A 25,724-nucleotide genomic window follows, 5' to 3' on the forward strand; every position below is an offset into this window, starting at 1 on the left:
ATAAAAGTCCCTTTAAACTATCCAACTTTTTAACTGTTCAACTGTTACTGTAGCTGTTTATCAACTATGACTCCCATCAACTGTTTCCTCTGCCTTCAACTGTTTCAAAATAAAATTCCTCACTAGCTAGTTAGCATTGTTAGCATATTAGCATTGTTAGCATTTTTAGTAAAAACTGCTACAAATGATTAGCTAAGTAACATGGTTAGCAAAGTTAACATGTTAGCATAGTTAGCATTCCTGCTAAAAATGATTAGCTAAGTTAGCTAAATCACATGGTTAGCATAGTTAACATTGATAGCATAGTTAGCATTTTTTCCAAAACTGCTAGAAGACATGAGCTAAGTTAGCTAAGTAACTTGGTCAAAATAATTAGCCTTGTTAGCATAACTGCTAGCAAACATTAGAGCCATTCCAACTGTCAGTTATCGTCTATATGAAAATGCACTGTACTGTTCTTCCAAGGCAACAACATCAACAACTTATTATTATTATTCCGCTTACCACTTTTTCTGTACGCAATTTCTCTTGAACAGTTTAACTTCAAACTTTGTAACGTAGGTCTTCAAACGGACCAAGCTGCTATATCTTTTCAACTTTGAAACTTTTATACTTTTTAAACTATTAAAGAAAAACTTTTTAAAAATCCCCATAGACTTAACATTGCTGATTGTGAAATCATAATACGGCCGTTAAGCAATTAGAATCCTATGGCAGGTGTTCAGGCCACCTGGATCAACTGCCAGTCTCAGGCTTTAAGCATACAAACTGGCCTTATTAAGACTACACATCCTGTTCAACTGCTTCCTCTGCCAAAAAACTGTTTCAAACTAAAAGTCCTCACTACAATATTTCACTGTTAAACATTTTAACCCTTTAAACTACTGAACTTTTCAACTGTTCAGCCATTGTAACTGTTACTCGTCATCAACTATGACTCCTACCCACTGTAGCTAGTTAGCATAGTTAACATGCTAGTTAGCATTTTTAACAAAACTGCTAAAAATGATTAGCTAAGTTAGCTAAGTAACATGGTTAGCATAGTTAACATAACTGCTAAAAATGATTAGCTAGGTTAGCTAAGTCACATGATTAGCATAGTTAGCATGTTTAGCAAAACTGCTAGAAAACGTTAGTTAAGTTAGCTAAGTAGCATGGTTAGCATATTTAGCATTGCTAACATAATTAGCATGTTTATCAAAACTGCTAGAAAACATTAACTAAGTTAGCTAAGTAGCAATGTTAGCATTGCTAGCACTGCTATAAAACAGTAGCTAAGTAGCATGGTTAGCATAGTTAAAAATCTTAGCATAACTGCAAGCAAACATTAGAGCCATTCCAACTTTCAGTTATCGTCAAATATCTACCCAGATACACAGTACACAGCCATTAAACTATTTGAATATCAACATTCATTAAAATTCCAGTCTGTCAACAACTTTTAAACTATTTACCTTCAACTTTTAAACGGTCTACTTTTAAACTATCTATTAAACTAGCTGTCTATCAACAACTTTTAAACTATCTACTGTCTATCAACTCATTTTTGAGAAGTTTATACTTTATGTGTGGTTTCATGTGCAAGTTTGTTTGGCATTTTATGTTATATACAGTATGTTTATATTTTCATGCACTGGTAATTTCCTCGAAATTACATTTTCTAGTTTATGTATCAAATCTAGAAATAAGTTCATACGTTATAGCGTTATCATTTACAGCAATCGATGTTGTAGCCTACAGATGTCATTATCATATAATGTTAGCATACTGGTCTTGTTGTGGTTGTGTTTGAGGGGAAGACGGCAAGATAGTTGGTCGATGGTAGTGAACTCTGTGAGTAGCCTTAGTCAGGATATATACTTTTAGAAGTGGAAGACACACTAAAGAAAGTGAACGTCATAGGCTATCATATTCCATCTATTCAATAAACCTAATTCTGTTAGCACAAATCTTAAACCAGGCAGACGAGGCATGAAAGGAAATTAGCTGTTTTGAATGAACCCAATGCACACAATATGAGAATTTTACTTTCTGAACCTAAGGGTTTCAATATCTGATAAAGGATGTTTCAGTTTAAAATTTTGGAAACAAGGTAAATGACAAAAATGAATGTCTAAAACGGTCAGATTAATTCAAGAACTTTGAAGCCATTTATTGGAAGGCCCATGAGGTAAACACGTGTGCCTTATGTAGGCATGAACACACAGACACACGCACACACACAGGAACAGGAACAAAAAGTTGTCATTTGTCTTTAAAACTAATAGATTATTGAAATCTTAACTACTTTTTTTATCTTTTCCTGACATGACTGGACACTCAGAAATGCTTGAGGATGTGGTATTCCTCAAAGCAGGGAGTCACACACAGTGGTACATCACAGGGGACACACATGTGCTTGGTGGCCTTCCGCAGCTGTTGACGCCTGGTTGTTGTCTGGCAGACCCTGCAACGCCTCCTTGTGCAAATACCCTGCTGAGATGTCTGTGTCACCAGTGATGGGAAGTGGCGAGCAGTGAGACGGACTGGGTTGTCAAGTGTTGGACGGCCACCACTTGAAGGCCTCCTCGCAGTGTGGAATTCCTCCAGCAACTGACGTGCCAAGTTCTCTCTAAACCGAGCATATGTCATCTCCTGTCTGGTCAATTCATGGTGGAGCACATAGCTATTGAAAACAGCCACATCCAGCACATAAAAAAATAGCTTCTTGTACCACTTGAAGGACTTTCGAGCAGTCAACAAAGGTGTTTCGTTTATCTAAATTATCCACAGATCCCATTTTCTTGTTATTCCACCACACAGATTGGCTTCACCACTCCTTGACCTGTGGCATAGTCCACTTTCCCCGTTGGTACCATGTCTCCGGAGTGCACAGTGGACAAAACATGCACATCACGCCTATCATGCCATTTCACAGCCAGCATTTGTCCATTATTGAAAAATGCAGCATCACCATAGACATTTTTTTAGGGAAATGTGGCATTTTTTAGGGAAATGTGGCATGCCTTTCCTGTTGGCTCTAACAGTACCACAGGCACCAGTTGTATGCTGCAAAAGATTAAAAAGGGCAGGGCTGGTGTACCAATTATCCACATATAGAATGTGACCTTTATCCAGAAAAGGCTCCAGCAATGTGAGAACAACTGACCCAGAAATCCCCACACCCTCAGACATGGTAATATCTGTCGATTTCCCTGTGTAAATTATCATGTTCTGAACATATCCTGTCTTTATGTCACACAACACAAACAGTTTGATGCCAAATCGATGTCGTTTTGATGGAATGTACTGTTTGAAGGATAGTCGCCCTTTCCACTTCATCATCGACTCGTCAATACATAGGTCTTGGTGGGGATAAAAAATCTGGCTGAAAGATGAGATAATTGGGGTCAAAACAGATAAAATTTTTGGAGGGGGTCAGTTGAGGTCATGCCGGTGAAATGCAGAGCTCTAAGTAGCAAGAGGTAGCAGTCCTGAGAGAACACAGTGGCAAAGAATGGTGTGGATAGCAGGGGATTTGTGGTCCAGTAATCTCTGATGTTGTTCTTTTTAACTAGACCCATGAGAATTAAGACGGCCAAAAAGAGATACAATTCAGCTATTGTGGTGTCCACCCACCTTGCCAGCTTTCCAACACAGTTTAACTTCTCCCTCAGTGTCTGGGCATAGCTGTTGGTCTCTGCCACAATAGTAGCCACAGTGGAGGGAGTGATGAACATTTTAAAACACTCCACCTCCGTCGGATTGTCAGGTTGCTTCCTAACCCCTGACAAAGACCTGGCAAATTTCCTTCCCTCCAGTTGACATCCCCGGTGTCCTCCGACGCCTCTTCCTCCAGAGCTGCCAAATTGTCCGGCAACTCCTCGTCAGAGGAGAGTTTCCAACGGTGCAGGTTCAGGTTCAATGTCAGAGTCATCATTAGATGTAAAAATAACCCTGATCTCTTCATCAGTATGCTGACGCCTTTTCAAATGTGCCATACCTAATCTAATATTATCTATGATATTGTATAGCGTAAATACTACGATTGTTTTGTGAATGAATATACTTTGAGATGCCGGTCGCTGTAATGTTTTGCATTGACGGACTTGATGGATGCACTGCTATTGCGCAAATAAAGCTGTGATTATAATGGGACAAGATAAAGATGTATGCACATTTCTTGTGCGAGTTTTAATGTCATGAATGTAGCAAACTATGTTTCCTGAGCCGTGCGTTACTCAAAGCTACATAGCTCGTGAATGAACGATGTTTGTTTCCAGCATTCCGTACATTTCGCAGTCATTTTGATTTTCATCTTATCAGTGGCCATGATATTTGACTAAACACTGAATAACATCATCATTTAATTTTTAAAAAATCACTAATTTTGCTTGTTTTATTGTGCTTGGTGTAATGACTGACATTCAGAAATTTGGCAATAAATGGCAGTGAAGCTACCCACACTAGCAACATTTGTAGCCTCCTGTAAGTAAACGTCTTCCCAATACTTGCCACTTTCGTGGATTGTCATGTATAGCCCGACCACACAATCATAAAATAAACTAGATCTGCAAAATGTGGACATAACAAAATGGTAGTGGCAAAGTGATTTGCGAGAGACCATCTTTGACTTTGAGAATGTACAATGTCAGCCCATGTTAGCCAACAAGTGGTAGCCCATTGTTAAGCAGCAATTAGAATACTTATGTAGCAACATTCCAAACACAAAAGTGTGACGGTACGCTTTTACAGATAGTTAACGGCCGTCACACCAGTGTGACGGTACGTTCTTAAGGGTTAACGTAGCCTACCTGCAGTAAAAACCAAGCATGTCCGATAAACATTCTCAGATTTATTTTGACTTCAAAAAGAAATGTGAATTACACATCATGCAGAAATCATCCTACCCTTATTAGACGTTCTTTGCGGTAAACTACAGTCTAGTAGGAAGCATATTGTCTTTCCAACCCACTTTAGATTAACTTCCAACAAAATTACATCTCACTGCAACGATGCGCCATCTGGTGGACAAACGACTACATAACGCCAATACTGGAAATCCAGCCAAATTATAATGAATATTTGTTTTTCCTTTAATCCTACTGAATTTGTAATTACGTATCGGCCGTTGTAATTGCCGATACTGATGGTATGTGCGTGCTTGTGTGTGTGTGTGCGTGTGTATATGTGTGCACCACCACATAACTTAATTTTTTTAGACCCCCCCATGTATGAAATTCTACGAAACTTGACATACCCCCAGAGAATGCCAGGTCAATCATACACATACAATTTGGTGCAGTTCTGAACATCTTAACTGAAGATAGGGGCAATTAAAGCAGAATAATATTGCATTTTCATTTTTTACCGGGGGGGGGGGTTGCAAATCACAAATGAGTGATTATGGGCCAGGTTGATGTGGGCCCTTGAGACCAACATACCATAAAAGATTCTTCATCCTCAGTGTCACGGTTCAGGTAGTTATTTAGGAAAAACTGCTTTTTTGCGGTTCGGGGGGCCCAGCACGGGGGGGGGGTGGGATTAGTGGCCCCCGGGGACGAAACGAAATTTTTCCGTAAAAGTCTAGTGGGGCTACATACCCACCAAATTTCATGTGCCCCGGTGGTTCGGTGTCCGCTTCGCTAGCGGCGGTCATAGTAATGTTGCTGTTGGCGAACAGTGTGACACGAGTTATGGCGGCCTTACATTGTACGATTTTGGTCTGTTTTCACAGTCGGCGACTACATTTCCAAACTCGGACAGAAATCATGGCAGTTGTACTGGAATCGCGGCGTGCTCCCGTCAACTAGATCGTTAAGTGTAAGGTGCCAATCTTAGCGGTTTTAAGTCAGTCGGAGTCAGTCCTTTTCTAGTTTTGCCTTTACGACAATATCAAACATGTTTGCAAGATCCCTATTCATTGCAAAATTCAGACTTAAAACTCTACTACTTGTCTTTAGATGTGAGAGGGTCTTAGACTGTAGTCTTTCAAAAATCATTTCCAAATCTTTGCAAATCTTTCCAAAGTCTGTCAGTGTAAGGAGGGCTTTAAGCTTTTATTAAGTTGGCAAAAGTTTGAACTAGCCAACTAGCTCCGCTGGTGGTAAACGCATGGGACTAGCGCTGTCCTATTGCGTGCAGAGGGAATTTGAAAGACAACCGATTATCCCGCCCCTCGGACTGAGTACTGCAAACGGTGAGTGCCCAGACCCTACATTTTAATGTGGGTCTGGCTCGTCAGGCTAGTATATCGCCAATCAGCCCCAAAATATTGGGATATCAGTTTTGGTCCATATCGCCCAGCCCTAGATGGGGACGAATAAAACATAAATTTTCTCACGAATTTTGTTTGGCAGATTTGACAATAGTCAGCTTACATTTCGAATAATAGCCTACTTCTCTTTGTTGCCATGGTGGTATTGAAAGAAACACATTTAGAAAACACGTTCATGAACCCTTTTCAGAATCAGAATCAGTTTTTATTGGCCAAGTATACTTACATATACAAGGAATTTGACTTCAGTAGGGGTTAAACTCTCTGTACATTCAAGAAATAGACATGTAGTAGTACCGTATTTTCCAGACTATAAATCGCTCCAGAGTCGCATCAGTCAAAAAATGCGTCATGAACAGGAAAAACACATATATAAGTCACACCGGTCGCATATTTAGAAATGTATTTCACAAAATCCAAAACCAAAAAAGAGACTATGTAACTGGACTATTGAGGCCAAAAAGATTAATATTAATGAAGACGAAGTGAAAGGCAGCCAAGAGGAGGGCCAAAAGGAAATTGTAAACAAAAGATTCACTGAAAGATGCCATGTGGTAGGCTACACCAAAATTTAGCTAAAATGTGGAGAATGCAATGCATTCAAGCATTTTGGGCAATGGAGTCACAAGCTGGCAGCAGATTAAATGCTCACGAGAGAGAGAAAAAGATGCTGTTTTAAAAGGACGTGACCGAAGCTGAGGCAAGCCAGGCGATAGGCCTATAGGCGGACGGTAATTGTAAAGCAATTTACAAAATATTCACTGAACACAAATGCTGATATGGTACATGAAAATTTATCTAAAAACGTGGAGAATGCAATGCAATCAAGCATTTTGGGCGATGTGGAGTCACAAACTGGCAGCAGATTAAATGCTCACGAGACAGAAAAAGATTTAAACGTTTTTAAAAGAATGCAGACCGAAGCTGCAGCAAGCAGGTGATATTTAGAAATTTATTTCACAAAATCAAGCCAAGACCAAGAACAGACAGACTATGTAACTGGACAAATAGAGGCCAAAAATATTGAGAAACCTACCGGGAATGTTAATGAAGAAGGAGTGAATAGTGGACTGGACGGACCAACTCTAACTTCAATTGAACGTAGCCCCATGCAGAGACACGCGCGTGCAGGACCATTTTGCGGGTGCCTCTCTCTCTCAGCAGGATTTGTCACCACTGAAGTCAAATTATAGCCTAGGTGCTTCTACATCAACCACTATCGACAGGAAAGGAAAACAAAAGTTTAGCAATTAGGAACCGTCAGGAATTTTGCAAACACAGAAGCATGACAGCGCGAGAACATGGATGTGTTTTCCATTTGAGGAACGTTATAATCGATTGCAGACGTGAACAGACAGCTACAGACACGGAGTGCATTGTAGGCCCACTTTCTAGTGTGTGCATTCATTACGTGAAAGATAATTTGTAGCAAAACAGCAAACAAATAATACATGGCAGTGAGTAGGGCTGGGCGATAAAACGATAGCGATGTATTGCAATAGACATGTAATCGGTATCAATAAAAAATATGTTCGATAGAACATTCGATAATTAAAAGCAACACACACCTCCCGCCTTACGTTGTCCATAAATAAATAGGCTAAATATATCTTGCATTGTAGCTAGTATGTGCAACTCTACCAGAGTAGGCGATAGAAGTAGGCCTACCTCAACACAGACTCTCAATGAGTCCTTGCCCCGTGTACTCTCTCTCTCTCTCTCTCTCTCCCTCCCTCTCAACAGGCGCATCCCTCCTCAGCATGCACATGTAATCCAAACATTTACAATCGTGCAAGACGACTGGCTAAATACTATTCAATCCGGTTACCATCATTAGCATGCTGCACGAATTTGTTCAAAACTGTTGCATTCAAATTTTCTAATCATCTCAATCCCGATGCAAATGGAAAAGTATTTTCCAAGACTCAAACGGGCCTGTCCCAAAGAAGAAAAAGTATTCATTTGAAACTTAAACACATGTGGGAAAACTGAACAGTCTAACCAGTAGACTATGATAAACTAGCAAATTAAGCTACTTTGTTTACAATATTTCCAGGCACATTTATTTATTTGAGTGTTTGTCATGATTGTTGCTATTTCTTTTCCCTGTTTGCTTTGATTGATAACTGAGGTGATTCAAATCAGAGGAAGGTTAAGTTTAAAATAAAAGTGTATAAATTGAACTTTTTTCCCTTCGTCCTTATCTGAAATAGATTTTTTTTTCCAAAATCAATTATTATCGATATAGACTGATATGAAATACTTATATCGTGATACAATTTTCAGCCATATCGCCCAGCCCTAGCAGTGAGTTTTGTTTTCAAGCATGTCTAGATAATGGGTGAGGAATGTAGGAGACAGACTATCATAAATCCTCAAATTATGGCTTGGGTCCTTTATTTAGGCTGCGCAAAGCTCAGCACCTTTGGGGCAGGCTTGTATTCGAGGCAGCTAGGTCTTTATTTCTTACGTGGTGCGTATTATTGTGAGACACAGGCCTAGCCTACTTTTGGTTAGGAGAGGCATACCGGTAGGCTATCAAAAGCAGAAGATGTTTAATTTGGGATTTAATTTACATTTGGACTGTTTGATTATATTGCTAAATATTGGGACTGATGACCACTGAAATCTGTGGGGTATTTAATGGTTCACTATTAAGTTTCATGTAGTTGAAAGAGTGTCGGGATCCGTTTATAGCAAGATAAGGCATCCGCTTTCATTCATTCATGGAACGTGAAGAGAAGGGAACAGAACACCTCGAAGGCCGTATCCCGCTCATCACCCAGTTGCCACTATAGGGTCATTCCACGCCAACTCAGTCACCCATGTACATGACACCTCTCTGATTTTGCTGAAAAGCAGTGAAAATATGCCTTATGTTACCAAACAAAGGAATCTGAAGTTTCAGGTCAATATGCCCATTTGAATTTCAAGTGCCACACCCCTTTTTGACACATTGGAATTTCGCATTTCATTTTTTGGCATTTTTGCAGAATCAATTATTTTTGGTAATTGGTATAAAGCAATGATGCGATCATGTTCCACTGATCGTTTTGGCCGAGGCGTAACGTCTCTCCAATTCGTACGTTTCCTTGTGTTTTTAATATCTTCTACCAATTTCCAAAAATAAGATACGGATGAAAAGAATATCACAGGATACAATACTCACAGATGTCGATCCAAGACAACAATCGGATTCAGAACACTCGCAGTCAGATCAGCCACAAAAATCTATTTTCCCGCCAGGAAAATACATTGCCTGTATTATGACTGGTTCATTGGAAACATTGTTGAACGTTCAGGTGAACATGGTGTTGTTTTTGTGAAATTCATGCAGTGTGTCAACAACATCCTCAAATGGCCATCGGATCAAAGACAGATCCCCTGTTGGGTGCCATTCCAACATATAATTTGTTGCGTCAGTGTGCCAGACATCTATGGACGCAGTGCTCGCCAATACAAACTTGACCAAAAGGACCATGACAAAATTATGTCACTGCTTCCACAATTTCTTGGATAATAGTTAAAGACACTATTCAATTTAATTTTCAATTCAATTTTATTTGGAGAGTGACAGGGGCAAGGAAAAACTCCCTTCTATTTGTAGTGTTCTTACACTATGTAACATTCTTGTTATTTAGTTCATTCCAACATATCATTTGTTGTGTCAGTGTGCCAGACATCTATGGACACAGTGCTCGCCAATACAAACTTGACCAAAAGGACCATGACAAAATTATGTCACTGCTTCCACAATTTCTTGGATAATAGTTAAAGACACTATTCAATTTCATTTTCAATTAAATTTTATTTGGAGAGTGACGGGGCAAGGAAAAACTCCCTTCTATTTGTAGTGTTCTTACACTATGTAACATTCTTGTTATTTAGTTCTTTAAAAGTTTGATGGCGGGTCTCTTTCATGGGGATAAGGGGTTAATCCGTGAAAGTCTCAGGGCCAGATGTACTAACGCGTTTGCACCCACTTCAGGTGTATTTGTTTATAGCGTCGTGTAAAATCATTCGCAGGTATGTACAAACAGGCGCAATGATGTAAAAGCATAAACTGCCTGTCGCGGGGAGCTGAACATGGCTAATTGCGTTTTTCGTGTCATGCATATGCATTCATGGGAGGATCCAGGGGAAAGTGGGAGTTTAGCGTAAAAAGATGGGAGGGGAAGCGTAAAGAGCGCTTAATTATGTATTCCGCGTTATGTACAAAGACTGCTCCTGACAGCGCACGTCTATTCTGTGCCTAAATACTTCCGCCTTGTAAAAGCAGGTGTTAATCCAAATTGCAGTTCAATGCGTCAATAAGAGAACCTTTCAAAGACAACAGAATCGCTATTTATAGCACCAGTTTTGTAAGTATTTGTACTATCAAAAGCAACCTTAACTTTCGTTGGCCTTTTGAATGTCTTACTTTCACTTTCACGTCATTCACTTAAAGTTGCCCTGCCACACGTATTTCATTACTTTGTGGTAATGTCTGAAGTTCTACCATGGACTGCAAAAACTGTTTATCTAACAAAATCTAACCAAGTGTTATTAATCTTATATCAAGATAAAAAAAACTAGTTGGTATTGTTTTCAGTATAAATAGACTTACCTAGCGCTTCCTTGTGAAATCATTTGACTTAAAATAAGTCTTTTTTTTTTAAATTAAGACATCTCATCTTGAAAACAAGCAAATTTGTCTGCCAGTGCGTTAAGCAAATTTGTCCTAAAAACAAGCAAATTTGTCTGCCAGTGCGTTTTTTTTTTCTGCCAGTGCAAATTTGTCTTGATAAGACTCCTTAAAATAAGTTAAAGTCTTCTTAAATTAAGTCAAAATGATCTTTTGAGAGGGCGCTAGGTAAGTCCTTTCATACTAAAAACAATACCAAATAGATTTTTTAATCTTAACATAAGATCAATAACACTTGGTTAGAATTATTTTTTTGCAGTGCATGCCTTGGTTACCTTGTTTCAAGCCATTCTAGTGTGGTATTAAAAGCCTGCATGAAGACTCAGCTCGATTTGCACCAGTTCTCATTAATATTCAACGAGCTAAGCTGCTTGACTCATGATTGGCTAACAGCTAGTAGGTTTCGTCCATAACATGACAGCCATTATCAACTAATTTTAGCTTCATGGCATGAACTTAGCTTGGCTAGCGAGTGCTAGCATTGTCCAAATGTGCATAAATAAAACCTGCTAGGCTAGCGAGTTCATTAAACCTATATAACATAGCACTTCCTTGAGTTGACAGTTACGTTTTACTTACAGGCACTGGTTGTAGACTGCGATGGTAGCCTGCTCCAGGCTTCAACAGCAACTTTTTTGCAAAGCCTTTGGCATTGTTCCAAAAAATAAACTGAAGCCATTTGATCTTCAAGTCTGTGTTCTTGGGCAAAATGCATTTTTGAAGTTGTATTTGTGCATAGTGCACAAGTCCGTTGACATTCAGCCATCCTTGCATAGGCCTACGAAAACTGTCACAGAGCTAAACGAATTTTGTGGGCAAGGTCTAAACTGGGCGAGCTCATGAATAGTAATGAGCTCATTAATTCCACGTCAATCTGAAGAGCTTTTGCAATTGGCCTAATTTCTCCACTTATTTCTTGTCAGTGGCTAGAGCTGACAGAGGAGTTAGCTGTTCACGACAAAGCACAAACACATTTGGACCTAACATGTTTAAAAAAATAAGTAAAAACGACATCTTATCATGTATGGTATAATTTCATGATTGCTAAACATTTGATTCTTTTTAATGTTGTCATCAGTTAACTTCATTCAACTGCGCTTGTATAGGCTCTGCCATTCAGTTGTGGACGTAAATTCGTAAATTGCGTTTATGGGCAGAGAAAGGCAGAGAAAGGCGCAGTTTACACTAGTTTGATAAATACGACAGAAACTTGGGTCTGACAGCGTTCGCAATCTGCGGTTTGTCCATGACGCTGATAACGCTACGTTCGCAAATGTACGTACATCTGGCCCTCTGTATTTATTTGTTTGCCATCACTGAGCATAATACTAAGTTATTTCCACTATTTTCATGCTTTATCATCACTAAATTTTCCCTGATATACATTCCGGACTTCTGGAGAAAAAAAATGTCCAAAATGGTGCATTATCAAGAATAAAATATTATACCTAATATTATGGAGCTTCATAGTCAAAAGTTTTATTTCATTAAAGGAAAGAACAAATATGTATCTTTATCTGGTATAAATCCCATTAGGATCATCAAGTGCCCACATGGTCATTTGGGGGTCCAAATATGGGGTTCCAAAAAAAGTCACCTCTGCCGGAGAGGGTTTTTGGACCCCCATAAAACCCCAACCAGTGGTACTATACCCTTCCAATTTATTTTGGCAAGAGCAAGGTTTCCACATAACAAATAATCCTGTTTAGAATAAATATGATCAGTAATTGTGGTGCTAGGGCCTCCCAAAAAGTGAAAAATCACACATGCCGTCAACATTTTTTAGGACTTTGGCGACCCACCTCTCACCCAAACAGTAAGGAATGTTGATTCTGCCTGCAGAATTCTGTAGTACAAATGAACTAACACACCATTTGTCAGCCTTCTATCGCTATGATAAGAGAAGTTATGGGCCTCCAAAAATGACATGCGAAATTCCAATGTGTCAAAAAGGGGTGTGGCACTTGAAATTCAAATGAACACCACGGGCAAACCTTTTGAGATATTGACCTGAAACTGCAGATTCCTTTGTTTGGTAACATAAGGCATATTTTCACCGCTTTTCAGCAAAATCTGAGAGGTGTCATGTACATGGGTGGCTGAGTTGGCATGGAATGACCCTTTCTAGAGCTAGGGCCAATCTCAATTCTCTATTTTACCCCTCCCCCTTCCCCTTAGTTTTGCGCGTGCACATGAGATGAAGGGCTATCTCAATTCTCATTTCGATCGCGGGGTAGGGATAAGGGCAAGGGGTAGATACCCCTTAAAACCAAGCAAGATCGGGAGCTTACTTGAAACCGAGGGGTAAGAGAAATACCCAACATAGACCGCTCACACTGGAAAAACAAGCACACTGAGAGGTTCATTGACATGAAATGTTGGCATTAATAAGGATTATAAAATTAAAATGGTAATTGTTTTATGTTGCATTCAATCTTGTGACCATATATTGAAGGTCCTGTTTTGAAGTTTTCAAAAATCACTGTTTTGTGAATGTTAACAGCACATCATTATTTGCGCGAATGTCTCGCATTTGACATATTTCCATGTCTGATATAGGCTACCCCGCGAATTGGCAGCATACCATGTCAGAAATGTAAGTCCAACAGCAGCAAAATTCGCTGAACTTTTTTACCGCTCATCTGATATGAATGCTGCATAGACCTACTGCTGCCGACTCCTCGCATAGGCTATAACAGGTAGCGGTTGCTTCTGGTGTCAAGTAACGACCATTTGGATATTATTGTAAAATATCGAAGGAGTTGTGGGATGTTTACATAGCAAACTGCATGTTTATTTTGTCCCCCTGTTTCCTTCACCCGGACCAGGAGGTAGGCTGCGAACGAACATAGGCACAATTCCTGAACGGTTTTATTCCGAGCTGAAAATTCAATGATAGCCTATTTGACAGAAGACAGGTTGCTGGTGACAAAATATTAGTGTGGTACAATCTCTGTAAATTACGTTAATTCAAGTGTTGCAATCATCCCACTCTCCCTTATGGTTGGCTAGTGGTATCTCATTTCCAAGGGAAATATTTTCACCCCTATGTCTTGCCACTCGGTTTCGAGGGACAAGGGCTAGGGGTAAGATGAAGGGATAGGGGAAGGGGAAGGGGTAAAACAGAGAATTGAGATTGGCCCCTAGTTTTACTCTTAGTGTTGAGGTAATATGAACCACAGGGGAGTTTTGTGGTACAGGTAGGGCTGTGCGATATATCGAATATACTCGATATATCTCTGAAATAGATTTGTGAGATATATAAAATTAGTATATCGTATGTATCGAGTATTTTATTGTCATACATTTTTCAAGCGGCAGCCGAGACTTGCCCTGGTTTCATGTTTAAGACAATCTCCGGTAGCTTTCTCCCTCTCCCTCAGGCAGTAACGTGAGTGTGTGACGCGAGTGGGGTTTTTTTACCCCTCAGTCTCAGTCACTCACAAACCAATCCCGGGCGACCTGTAGTTCTGAAAGGGAGGGAACTTCATCTTCTAGTTTCTTTCGATTTGCAGCGCGAACACCGGCGTAGACAGTGCGACCTAAAGCTAACTACGAGTTTAAAATGGACAAACAGCTTGTTCCTAAGAGCCAGTTAGCAATAGGGTGGCCATACGTTCGAATTTAGGCCGGCCCGGACATATAGATTTTAAAAGCCTTGTCCGGCGTCCGGCGCAGCCTCAAGCTCCTTTTGGAGTTGCGCTGGGCATCTAGAATCTTTGCTCGGACGCAACATTGTTTCACAAACTATGGACGGAAAGACTGCTGGTCAAATTATGCGCAGTGCTTCTGTCACTCGTCTGATAATGTAACGTATAACGTTAATAACATATAATAACGCAAATCAGGAGGAAATACATGTTAAGTTGATCTATTTGCATCTTTCCAGCGTGTGTTGCTGGCCTAGCCTATAGGGAAGAAAATATCTAGGTTATAATACCTGTCAGTGTTTCCGCTAGATTTTTTTTAACAGTGGCGGCAGCGCCCCCCCCCCCCCAAAGAAAAAAAAAGGTTAGTATAAAAAACGGTCGGGTGTCACTCGCAGGATGTTTTTTTATTCTAGTTGCTAATCACACCATTTAGCCTAACGTGACATGAGAGGGACAGGATTCAGGAACTAAGACAGGCCCATCTTCTGTCTGACTCACGTCAGGTTAAACCATGCATTAAACCACATTGTCACTTGAACGCTTGAACATACCGGTAGTTCAGGTTGACAATGGGAGAAACGCTTAGCTTACTTCGTTTATGACAGAAATTAAGTTTTGTGCCAACGTTGTAAAAACACAACCCACAACACTGCCTTTATTTGGTGCAAATCTCCTTTACTTAGTCCGCGATTCACATTAGGCCTATTAGGCCATCACTGCGAGTGCATACAAAATGTTTTGAAATTTACCTTCGTTACTACCAGCAGTCGTTGCTTTTTTACTGCATCGATTCGCGATTGAGTGCGCATCTAATGTAACAGCGGTGTCTTCGCAGAGACATCCTCTCAGTTTCATTTTTGCTGTTGTTGCGAGCGAGCTTAGGCCTATAGACTATGATATGGGAAATTATGGGAAAAAACGTTATACGATCAGCTTCAGAAATTAATGGGTTTCCCTTGGCCTGTGCTACACCTTTCCACCAAGTTCTGTGAAAATTTTAGTTTTTGCGATGTTGACAAACATGCGTAGCTCTTGATAGCGCATGCCACTAACGTCTATAAAAACAATATATTTATGGAATAAAACTTGACAGGTACCTCGGATTAGCATTGCTGTTTATTCATAAACTGCAATTTTTAGCAGCCAGCGGAGGGCGTTTAGCCTACTATGCTTCCGGACAATATTATGCGTCTCCCCTAATTCTGAAGCAGTGGCACCGCTAAATGAAGAGGAAACACTGAGAAGAAAGTTAATGCTTTAAATAGGCTACATCAATACAATATATAATATGTGAACTGAAACTGGACGGGCCATAATAACCTCTGACTAGTTTAGGCTACTTAGGCTATTGTTAAATTGCAATGTGAGCGGCAGCCAGCAGGGGAGGATACCAGGCGCGTCGTTAGACCTGGGCATTCGGGGCTATAGCCCCGGATTCTCTGGGATAGCCCCGGATCTATGGGCCGTCAACAATAACAACAAAAACTCTAATTGTGAATGAAATAAATAGCCCCGTAGAAGAGACTTTTGTATTTTGTGTCCATTGTGTGCATTAACAGCAGCGCAAGAAAATCTGACGTGATCTGGGCAGGTTTAGAATCATTTGTTGCAAAATGTTACAATTTCAAGTACCTTCTCCTCTACGCTATTACGCATTGCTGTTTCGTGCTTCTACTAACTAGCCTTAGCGAAATAAGTGTACAGAAGGACAAATGGATATTAGAAGTTTCTTTAGAAAAAAAGGGCAGAGCAGGGACAAGAAGTGGAAACTCACAGTGTGTCATCATCTCCCACAACCCAGGAGGACATTTCGATCAGCTCAGGTTCGTGAAACGCAGCCCTCAAAGACAACGTTGATCAATGCTGGTCTGATGTTACTAGCTAGCAGGCTACCACTGCACCTCACTAACTTGAAAGACACTTTGTTTGAATAACTAGAAAGAGACACTAACTTATGTTTGGTTCTGTAGAATGGAATCACATTCTTCACCACCAACAAAAACTTGTTTTCCATGACAGTATAGTAGTTGCGCCAGTCTTTTTTACCACAGGTTAGCAGTGCAGACTTATTCATTCACTGACGTTGGTATGATTCCAAGAAACGGTCGAATGTGACCTTCAGCAGCGAGTTGAGCGGAGCAAGCGGCAAAAGTTGAGCAGAGTTGAATGAATGAGGAGCGAGCGGTTTTCACAGACGGACTTTGGCTATAATACCTAACATCTAGCTATTCCCCTTCGCCAATCCAGTAATTGTGTCCAATATTATACTTTCAGTGATCGTTTGAAATACATCGCGGTAATAAACAAGACTGCAGTTTCAATATAGTGATTTACTATTGAATCATGGTCACATGTGCAGTAAATATGGTAAACCTGACCTCGTTTGAGGGGGCTTCCAAGCAATGCATGCTGGGCTTGATTTTGACAGAATGGAACTTTTTCTTTGGGCAAAAGTTTGTGATACACAACCCAAATGCATTGCTTTCAAGGCACCCATAGCCCATTAATTGAAGGTGATGACGTCCAAATGTTTATCCCGAGACGAACGCTCACACCTGTGCACTTGACAGAGAGGTGCATGACAATGTTTATTCTACAGGCTATTTTAAATGTCATATTTTGGGTGTTGTATGTGGTGCACTTTGGCAGAAGAGACGTTCTCCTTACACTAAACATCAAAATATTCGGAATGCCGTGACGTGAGTCATTATGATTGGCCTTCCTTTTCATTCTCAAAGTAGGTTAAAATTTCATGTTCATCAGCCCGATTTTCAAAATCTCGCGGGGGAGAAACCCCCGAACCCCCGGTAAAAAAGGACTCCAACTTCTAGGCTAGCGCCCCTGGAGGATACGTCGCAGGATTATTTAAAAAGCAAATGTGCGTCTGCCCTGATTCTGCCATGCTGAAATAAACGTAGTGGAAACACTGCCTATCTAAACATATCTGTCAGCAGCTTGCTTGCCAGACACAGGTGAAGAACAGTCAGCCTCAGCCAGTAAGCACAACCAAATATGTACAGCCAGATGTCTTGAAAAGGTCTTAAGTCTTTAAATTTGCTCTTGGAAAATGTGCAGATACCCTGTAAGAACATCATGTACACCTGCCAAAACCCCTCCACCAGCAGCCTGTCAAATGACCTTAGCGGCATCGTTTTCAAAACGATGAAAATGTTTGCACTTTATTGCACTTTAGTTTATTGCACTTTGAATTCTGTTCAGTTCTATTTCATATTTGTTGTAATTTTGTTTCTGCTTTGTTTGAATAAAAAAATAGTCTTATTTCAACTCAATTGTGGTTAATCACTATGAAAATATAAAATGTTTTGGATGGATACTAGCCTACCTGTGAAGTTAACCAAGAATGGTATATAATCTGCAGGGATTGTAGTGAAAACAGTAAAGGGTAAAAGTATGATTTCATGGGGTCGTTTAAATGAGATTTCAAAATATCGAGATATGTATCGTATATCGTGAAATTGAGAAAATGTATCAGGATATTCATTTTTTCCCATATCGCACAACCAGGGTTTCCCGCAGCACTTTGCAGTCAAGGCGGCCGCCTTGGCAAAACATGCCTGCCGCCTTAACTACATCGGTAAAAAAAAAAAAGAAGTCCACCATACTCTGTCCTGTTTTCTCCCTTTCATTCCAAACCGTGACCAACGCCAGTCTCCCTTCTCCACAGAACGCATTAAGAAAATAATAAGAAACCTGCCATAAATCGAAAAATAATCTTTACATAAGTGATATGCCTCCGAATCAGAGCTAGTGAGCGGAGCTGAGCCGAGCAAATATCCCGCTCCTTGCTCTCAAGAATCAGTTAAATCGCGAACAGCCACAGCTCCATTTAATTGTCAGGTGTGATGAAATGCGTTCATATTCCACTTTTTATGTCATAAACGTTGCAGGCCTATAGAAAGGTTTTGTGGTAGGATTGTCCAAGGGTCAATTTGTTGCTTCAATGCATTTTAAAATGCACCGCACCAATGCTGGGTTCATCAGTTTTGCGTACGTTTAAAATGTTTAGCCGACGGCGTAATTTGTCATTTTCGTTCTATAAGTTTCACTTTTCATGTCATGAATGTAACATGCCTATGATAAGGCTTTGCAGTTGTCCAATATGGTCAATCTATTGTCTCAATTGTGTTTCATGTGACGCGCAGAAGCTACATTCATTGTTTTGCTCCAGTTGATAATGTTTTTTGCGTAATTTGTCAGCTGTGATAATGCGTTCAATAAATTCCTCTTTTATGTCAGAAATATAACATGCCCATGATTGATGCTTGTATGGTCAGGCGTATCTAATCTAGGCCTCTCTTATGTTCAATCAGATTCGCTTTGCCCACCCGTTTTTTCTGTGCCCACCCATTTGAACATTTCTGGCTACACTACTGTTAGAAAAGAAAGTAATAAGTCATAAGTGTACTATTCCTACAAACAACTAGATACTAACAATGTAGAGCAAGAATAACCATGTGGTGACAGTTTCAGTGAGTAAAGATTCATTTTGGAATCTAAGAGGACACATTTCGCGGAAACATGAGAGTGTGCGATGGAGAGCAAAGAAAAACGTGAGCAATTTGAATATGCTTCATATCAAGTAGAAGGTTAAAGTTAAACTTGGATGCTAAGCCTGTATTCTTTAGGCAATTAATCCCAATGATCCCTTTAGTTTTAGGCTTATGTGTATTAACGTTGTCAAGCGTGTTTGTTGTTGCACTATCGGTGTTGCATCTTTTAAAATAAATGTTCTGAGTGAAATATATTGCCGTTGCTCCTAGTTCTTTGGGATTTAAGTTTTCTGTTTAAGGTGACAATTCCATCCATATTACACAAAACTATAAAATAATCTAAACTTCATTCACTCTCGGTGTATAGATCAGGACATACTTGCGGAACAGGCTGCAGGGCAACAGTGTGACAGCCTGCATGAAGATAGGTATTAATGGTCAAATAGTAAAACAGTATAAGTATATACTGTTCTCTTGTATTCTCAGTGCAATTACCAAAGGGCCCTTGAAAGGTTTTTTTTAAGCCAAGAAGGATGGCTTGTAGCGATGCTAGTTGTCAGCTCTGCCATAAGTAGTGACAGATCACATTTGCACAATTTGTTGTTTTGCACTTGTTCTATAGTTTGTAATAGTCTTTGTTAAACTTGCACAAATGACACAAATATTTTGAAATATTTGTATACTGTTGTATAGTTTGTTTGGTGTTACTACTTTGTTAACTGTTATTTTGAGAAGCTGGTTATTTATTTAATATGCCCCCCCACCGGTCGGACCGACACCATAACCCCCCCACCCCGGTCGGACAGCAACCGATACCAGAACCCCAATCTCAAAACCACTGTCAGTACCATTTCAATTGCAAGGACCTTGAAAATATTAAACAACCATATTGCAATCAGAGTTAGTGAGTTGATTATTGCTGTTGTTGTCCGTATTGCCCCCTGCACAATCTGTTATGGCTGAGACTATGACTGCTGAAAAGAATGGGGAGGGAGGAGGTGGCTTTTTTGGTACTGTAAAGGTTGGGAACAGTTGAAGGTCTTGGGCTGATATAACACAGCCTGTCAGTTTGCAGGGGATCTTCTGATGGTATTGGGGTGTTGATGTCAAAATGTTGGTGTCCCCAATCATTTACAACATGTTGAGAGAGAGAGTGCATCTCATCTTTGCTGTAACATCTAGTTGAGAGCAGTATTTTCCCCAAATGTCCAAATTGTTTCTTTGAGTAACTTGCCTGGTTGTTTTGCTACTTTGTTTGGAACGTTGATCAATGATTAATACCCATGATGATTTCATGTGGGATGTCTACATTTATTTTACATAACTAGATTGTAATGAAGGATCTGATTAGTGAACAGACTGAACAGACAACATAATTACCTGTGCTTGCCCTACATTTTCATTTCAAAATGGCTGCTGTGAAAATCAGGGATTCCTAACGTTACTTCCTATTTCACCTAACCTTTACAAACTGATAATAAACCTCATCAGCAGTCAGGAAGCAATGTATTTAGTTTTGCTGTATACATTTACACATTCTGCTGACTGCAAATGTTTGATGTCTGCAGGCTTGCTACTATACTGTTACCACTGGCACTTTCGATTTTAAAACTAACGTCATTCCGTCTTGTTGCTTTTTGGCCCACCAACCTGGTGGCTGAGGGAAACATAAATGCATTGAGAGGAGCAAGACTATCTCAGTGAGATGAAAATGATGGAGATACTATGGGCCAGCCAGGCTATATTGACTTGACAGTCACGTAATGTCTTCTACAACTTGGGACCTCTTTCAGGGGCTGCTTTTCACAGCGAAGACATACACTGTACACTTCAAATCACTGGTCTATTAAATTACAATTTAATAGGCTACCCCTCATGAAAATTCTTGGATAGAGCCCACCACACATACAGTAGCCTACACACACCACACACACAGTGTAGGCCTATAACATTTTCAGAAGCACATCGTATACAAACAAGTTGTCAATGTGCCTGCTACCTCTTGTGATGTTAAAACCACCACCACCACTGATTATAAACCACAATAACATCAAATTGTACATAATTCCTTTAAAATGTATATGGTGTTATAAATGTTAATATAACAACACTTACACAGTTTTGCTTTTCTCCTTGTTATCACAAAACTCGCTGAGGTTGATGGTCTTCTGTCCCAAAAATTTATCCAAGCCAACCAGAGACCTGTGCATAACCAGCAAGCATAGTTGAAACTCTGTAGTGTCCTCAATAAGTAGTCCTGGTAGCTCAAATGAAGCCTCCTCTCTCCAAACAGGGTGTAAAGTTTTTTCTGCCACGGAAGTTGAGTATTTCTCTTTTCCTAGCTGGATGATGGTGTAAACGTCGTTTGTCCTATTTTTGCCTTTTGGTTGCAAATCTGCTGCTCTAACGACTGTGACTTGCACTTGGGTTGGAAACCAAATCTCTGATTGATGTCCCAGTGACATCGTTGCCAATTCACACAACACGAGAACGTCGTGCAAGTCTGTTATTCTAAAATAGGGGATCTAGATCAGCTGTTTTACAGATTTACTACGGACATAACACGTAGAAAACCTACAAACGGCATAATTTCGCATTTGAGTCTGATTGAATTAACGTCAACCTATGCTACAATGACAAGCACCTTCATTTGATTAAAACTCACGGATTAAACAAACACAGATTGCAATAGGCTATTATACGAGGTGCAGTTGATGAGCAGCGTTACACCATGTTATGATAGCGGTTCATATAGCCTATAGGTTCGAGTTTAGACGATAGGCTAAGGCATTAGGCTCTACTGTGGCCTGATATGGCCATTTTAGACAATATCGAAGAACAATTTTGCTTGGGTTTATGTTTACAATAGCCTACAGTGTGTCATCGCTGCCACACTGTATTAAGATCCAAACCACCTTCAGAACAGTGGTCCAAACTGTGATAAGGAACACTTCCTAGTTGTTCCTGTAAACGTAACGCTCCTCTGACACGGCCAGTTAACTCTGTCGCTGCCATGCTGAAAGAAAGAGGAGACACGAGTTGAGTCGAGTTCCTGGTTCGCCTACAAAAAGGACCCAAAGCTGCCTTCTTTGCCCGTATAAGGAAATCCGGTGTAGCCTATGTGACGGGAATTTTAGGAAAAGAACGTTCTAAAGAATATCTGGGTTCATTGCAATATACTGTAGAATTTTAGAACCTTCAATGTTGCGGAAGTTAGAATGTTCAAAAACCTACACCATTAAGGGTTAAAGCTAACTACCTATGGCAAGTTGCACTGCAAGTTAGCTCTGGGGTAGCAAAAATTTGCTGCTGTTGGCCATTTGGGTGCCCAAAACAGAACTGATAAAAAAAGAAAAAAAAAAACACTGTTTTATATTATTCAAATGATATTAATGACAAAGTAATTTTGTTTTAAAATATTAATTTCTTAAGAAATAGTATCGATTTGATGCTGTTTAACTTTGGTGCACTGTCCCTTTGAGATCATTGTCTACACCAGTGTTTTTCCAACCACTGTGCCGGGGAACACTAGTGTGCCGTGTGCGACGGAGTATTAGGGCCACACATGAAGAAAAAAAAATATTTTTGCCATGGCGAGATTAAACTCGACATGTTGACTTTAAAGTCAACATGTCGACATTAAACTCAACATTTCGAGAATAAAGTTGAAATGTAATGTCGACTTTAATCTCGACGTGTCGACTTTAAAGTCGCCACGTCGACATTAAACTCGACATTTCGAGAATAAAGTTGAAATATCATATTTACTTTAATCTCGACGTATCTGACATTAAACTCGCAATAACAACTCGCAAGGTGTTATTTCAGATAGATTGCTAGATTGCAGATATTCAGATAGATTGTGTCTTGTCTGTTAACTACTCATTGCCGTCATCGCGAAGTGCTGTCTCGCGGTTATGGAAATACCATGCACTATGCCGTTTAGGCTAAATAGCTAGAAAAATATATGTATCCAATGATATAATGTTTCTATACAAACTGTTATTTCACTCTGTTTTACGCGGTTAAGGCCACTGCACATCCAAATAACTGCATGCCCTTCATGACCCACAGGCCGTCACTCTCCATAGGATAACATGGCAAAACTCATTTTTCTAAAACTGCTTTTGGTAACACTTTATTTTAATGTGTCGCTGTTACAGTGTACCTACTTAATTAGGTACAGTGGTACAACCTGTGTAACAACATGTACTATCAGGTACTATCATTGTACTTGCATTATGTATTTGTGGATACCTACATATAGTTGTTACATTGTAATACTGAGTGCTTTTACAAAACTTTGCCAATTTGTCTAAATTTTCATCAGAGGCAAAGAGCTGACCTGAGACCTGCTGGATGGGCTAAATCTGGTCATGATAGATTTGATATACAAATCATTCTTAGCTCCAGTCAAGGCCTCATTGTCTTCAGTGTACATGTAACAGCTGTGCTGCTACAACCTTGTTACTCTTTGATACAGTGGAATAAACCTATTAAGTGTACCAATTGATTACTTACATGTACATATGACATGTATGTTATGTCTTCGATGTCTTGGAACAGGTCTACTAATTCACATGTACTGTGTGGTGTAACAGCAGACATGTTTCAACACATCAATTACAGGATGCATGACATCATTGACAGGATGTATATAATATGTATGTACTTAACTGGTAATGTAAGTACTTAACTGGTACACTTTATTTTAATGGGTTTATTCCACTGTATCAAAATAGTAATAAATGTGTATCAACACAGTTGATACATGTACTACAGTATGTAGGGTAATGGCAGACATGTTCCAAGACACCAATGACACAACATACATGTAATATGTAATTGTAAGTACTTAACTGGTACACTTCATTTTAATGGCTTTGTGCCACTGTATCAAAGAGCAATAAGTGTGTACCAACACAGTTGATATATGTACTATGTAGTGAATTAGTAGACCTGTTCCAAGACATCGAAGACAACACAACATACATGTCATTTGTACACTGTACATGTAAGTAATTAACTGGTACTGCATATTCACGAGCGCACACCATATCAGACAGCTGATTAGAACGGTATTGTTGCGTCATCCGGAACTTTTTCCCTGGCCGGAACAAATTCACTGTGACAGTACACTTAATAGGTTTATTCCACTGTATCAAAGAGTAACAAGGTTGTAGCAGCACAGGTTGGAGCTAAGAATGGTTTGTATATCAAATCTATCATGACCAGATTTACCCCATCCAGCAGGTCTCAGGTCAGCTCTTTGCCTCTGATGAAAATTTAGACAAATTGGCAAAGTTTTGTAAAAGCACTCAGTATTACAATGTAACAACTATATGTAGGTACCCACAAATACATAATGCAAGTACAATGATAGTACCTGATAGTACATGTTGTTACACAGGTTGTACCACTGTACCTAATTAGGTAGGTACACTGTAACAGCGACACATTAAAATAAAGTGTTACCCTGCTTTTCCATGTCTCACCTGCAATACGTATAGGAGGCTAGAAACACATAGCCTAAGCATATATACTATTTTGATCCCGTGAGAGAATACTGTATGTGTGCATGCACTTTATTCATGCACTTTGTGTGCATATGTGTGCATGTAGGCTACTAGCCTACATGGGGTGGTCGGGAGGATAGCTTAATTCATTGGTCCCTCCATAGACATTCAGCAATAGGCTGTTTTGCATCTATTACAAACAAGCAACGTGAAAGTCTAGGATTGGGGAGAGCGCCTAGTAGGCCTATGTCTCTAGTGCATAAGCATGAAGTTGAACCTTTAGATGAAAAACAACACTTTAGTAATAGGCCTACAATAAATAAACCGCTATGACGTTTAGGCTACTTTTGACCATCGCATTTATCACCTGTAACTCCGTGATAAGGACCTAACAGCAAAGTATTTGGCTGAGCAACGTAGGCTAGGTTAATATGTTCTGTTTTGTCCACATGATATAGGCCTATGTATCATCATATCATTGTTGCACTCGAACACTCTGAATCATTGTTGCACTTGTTGCATTGTTTCATTCGTCCTCCCTTTCAATCGTCCCGAGCGGTCGTTCTCACTCCAAACTAACTTTATTCAAATGTTGAGTTTAATGTCGACACGTCGAGATTAAAGTCAACATGATATTTCAACTTTATTCTCGAAATGTTGAGTTATATGTCGACATGGCGACATTAAAGTCGATACGTCGAGATTAAAGTCGATATTACATTTCAACTTTATTCTCGAAATGTCGAGTTTAATGTTGACATGGTGACTTTAAAGTCGACATGTCGAGTTTAATCTCATCATGGCAAAAATATTTTTTCCTTCATGTGTGGCCCTAATACTCCGTCGTAGCCGTGAGAGATCATCAGGTGTGCCGCAGAAAATTACCCACTGGCACTGGTAGGCCTACCGAAGATCACAGTAGCCTACCAGAGGCAGAGGACAAAAGTGTGTGAAGCAAAATGTCTGCATTCCAGACTTATTCGTCCCCGTGAGAGTTCAACAGGTGCGATAATTCAAAATCCCCCATGTTATTTTCCCATAGAAAAAAATCGCAAGATATTGTATCTCCTAATATGGGCAAAGATTACAGTTTTTTTGTAGGTGAAC

At 39.8% G+C, this 25,724-nt stretch overlaps 1 protein-coding gene across 1 annotated transcript in view; it reads right to left on the bottom strand.

The window, feature by feature from the left end:
- The window catches only part of LOC125311712 (rab11 family-interacting protein 2), an 89,032-nt gene extending 66,944 nt beyond the window's left edge, over positions 1 to 22,088 (bottom strand). Inside the window, exon 1 of the mRNA XM_048270001.1 lies at positions 21,217 to 22,088. Within this exon, the coding sequence (XP_048125958.1) occupies positions 21,217 to 21,566 (350 nt within the window). The 5' untranslated portion in view covers positions 21,567 to 22,088. The remainder of the gene's footprint in view (positions 1 to 21,216) is intronic.
- Between the last annotated feature and the right edge of the window lie 3,636 nt (positions 22,089 to 25,724).

Source organism: Alosa alosa, chromosome 18 (genome assembly GCF_017589495.1).
Source record: "Alosa alosa isolate M-15738 ecotype Scorff River chromosome 18, AALO_Geno_1.1, whole genome shotgun sequence".
NCBI lineage: Eukaryota > Metazoa > Chordata > Actinopteri > Clupeiformes > Clupeidae > Alosa > Alosa alosa.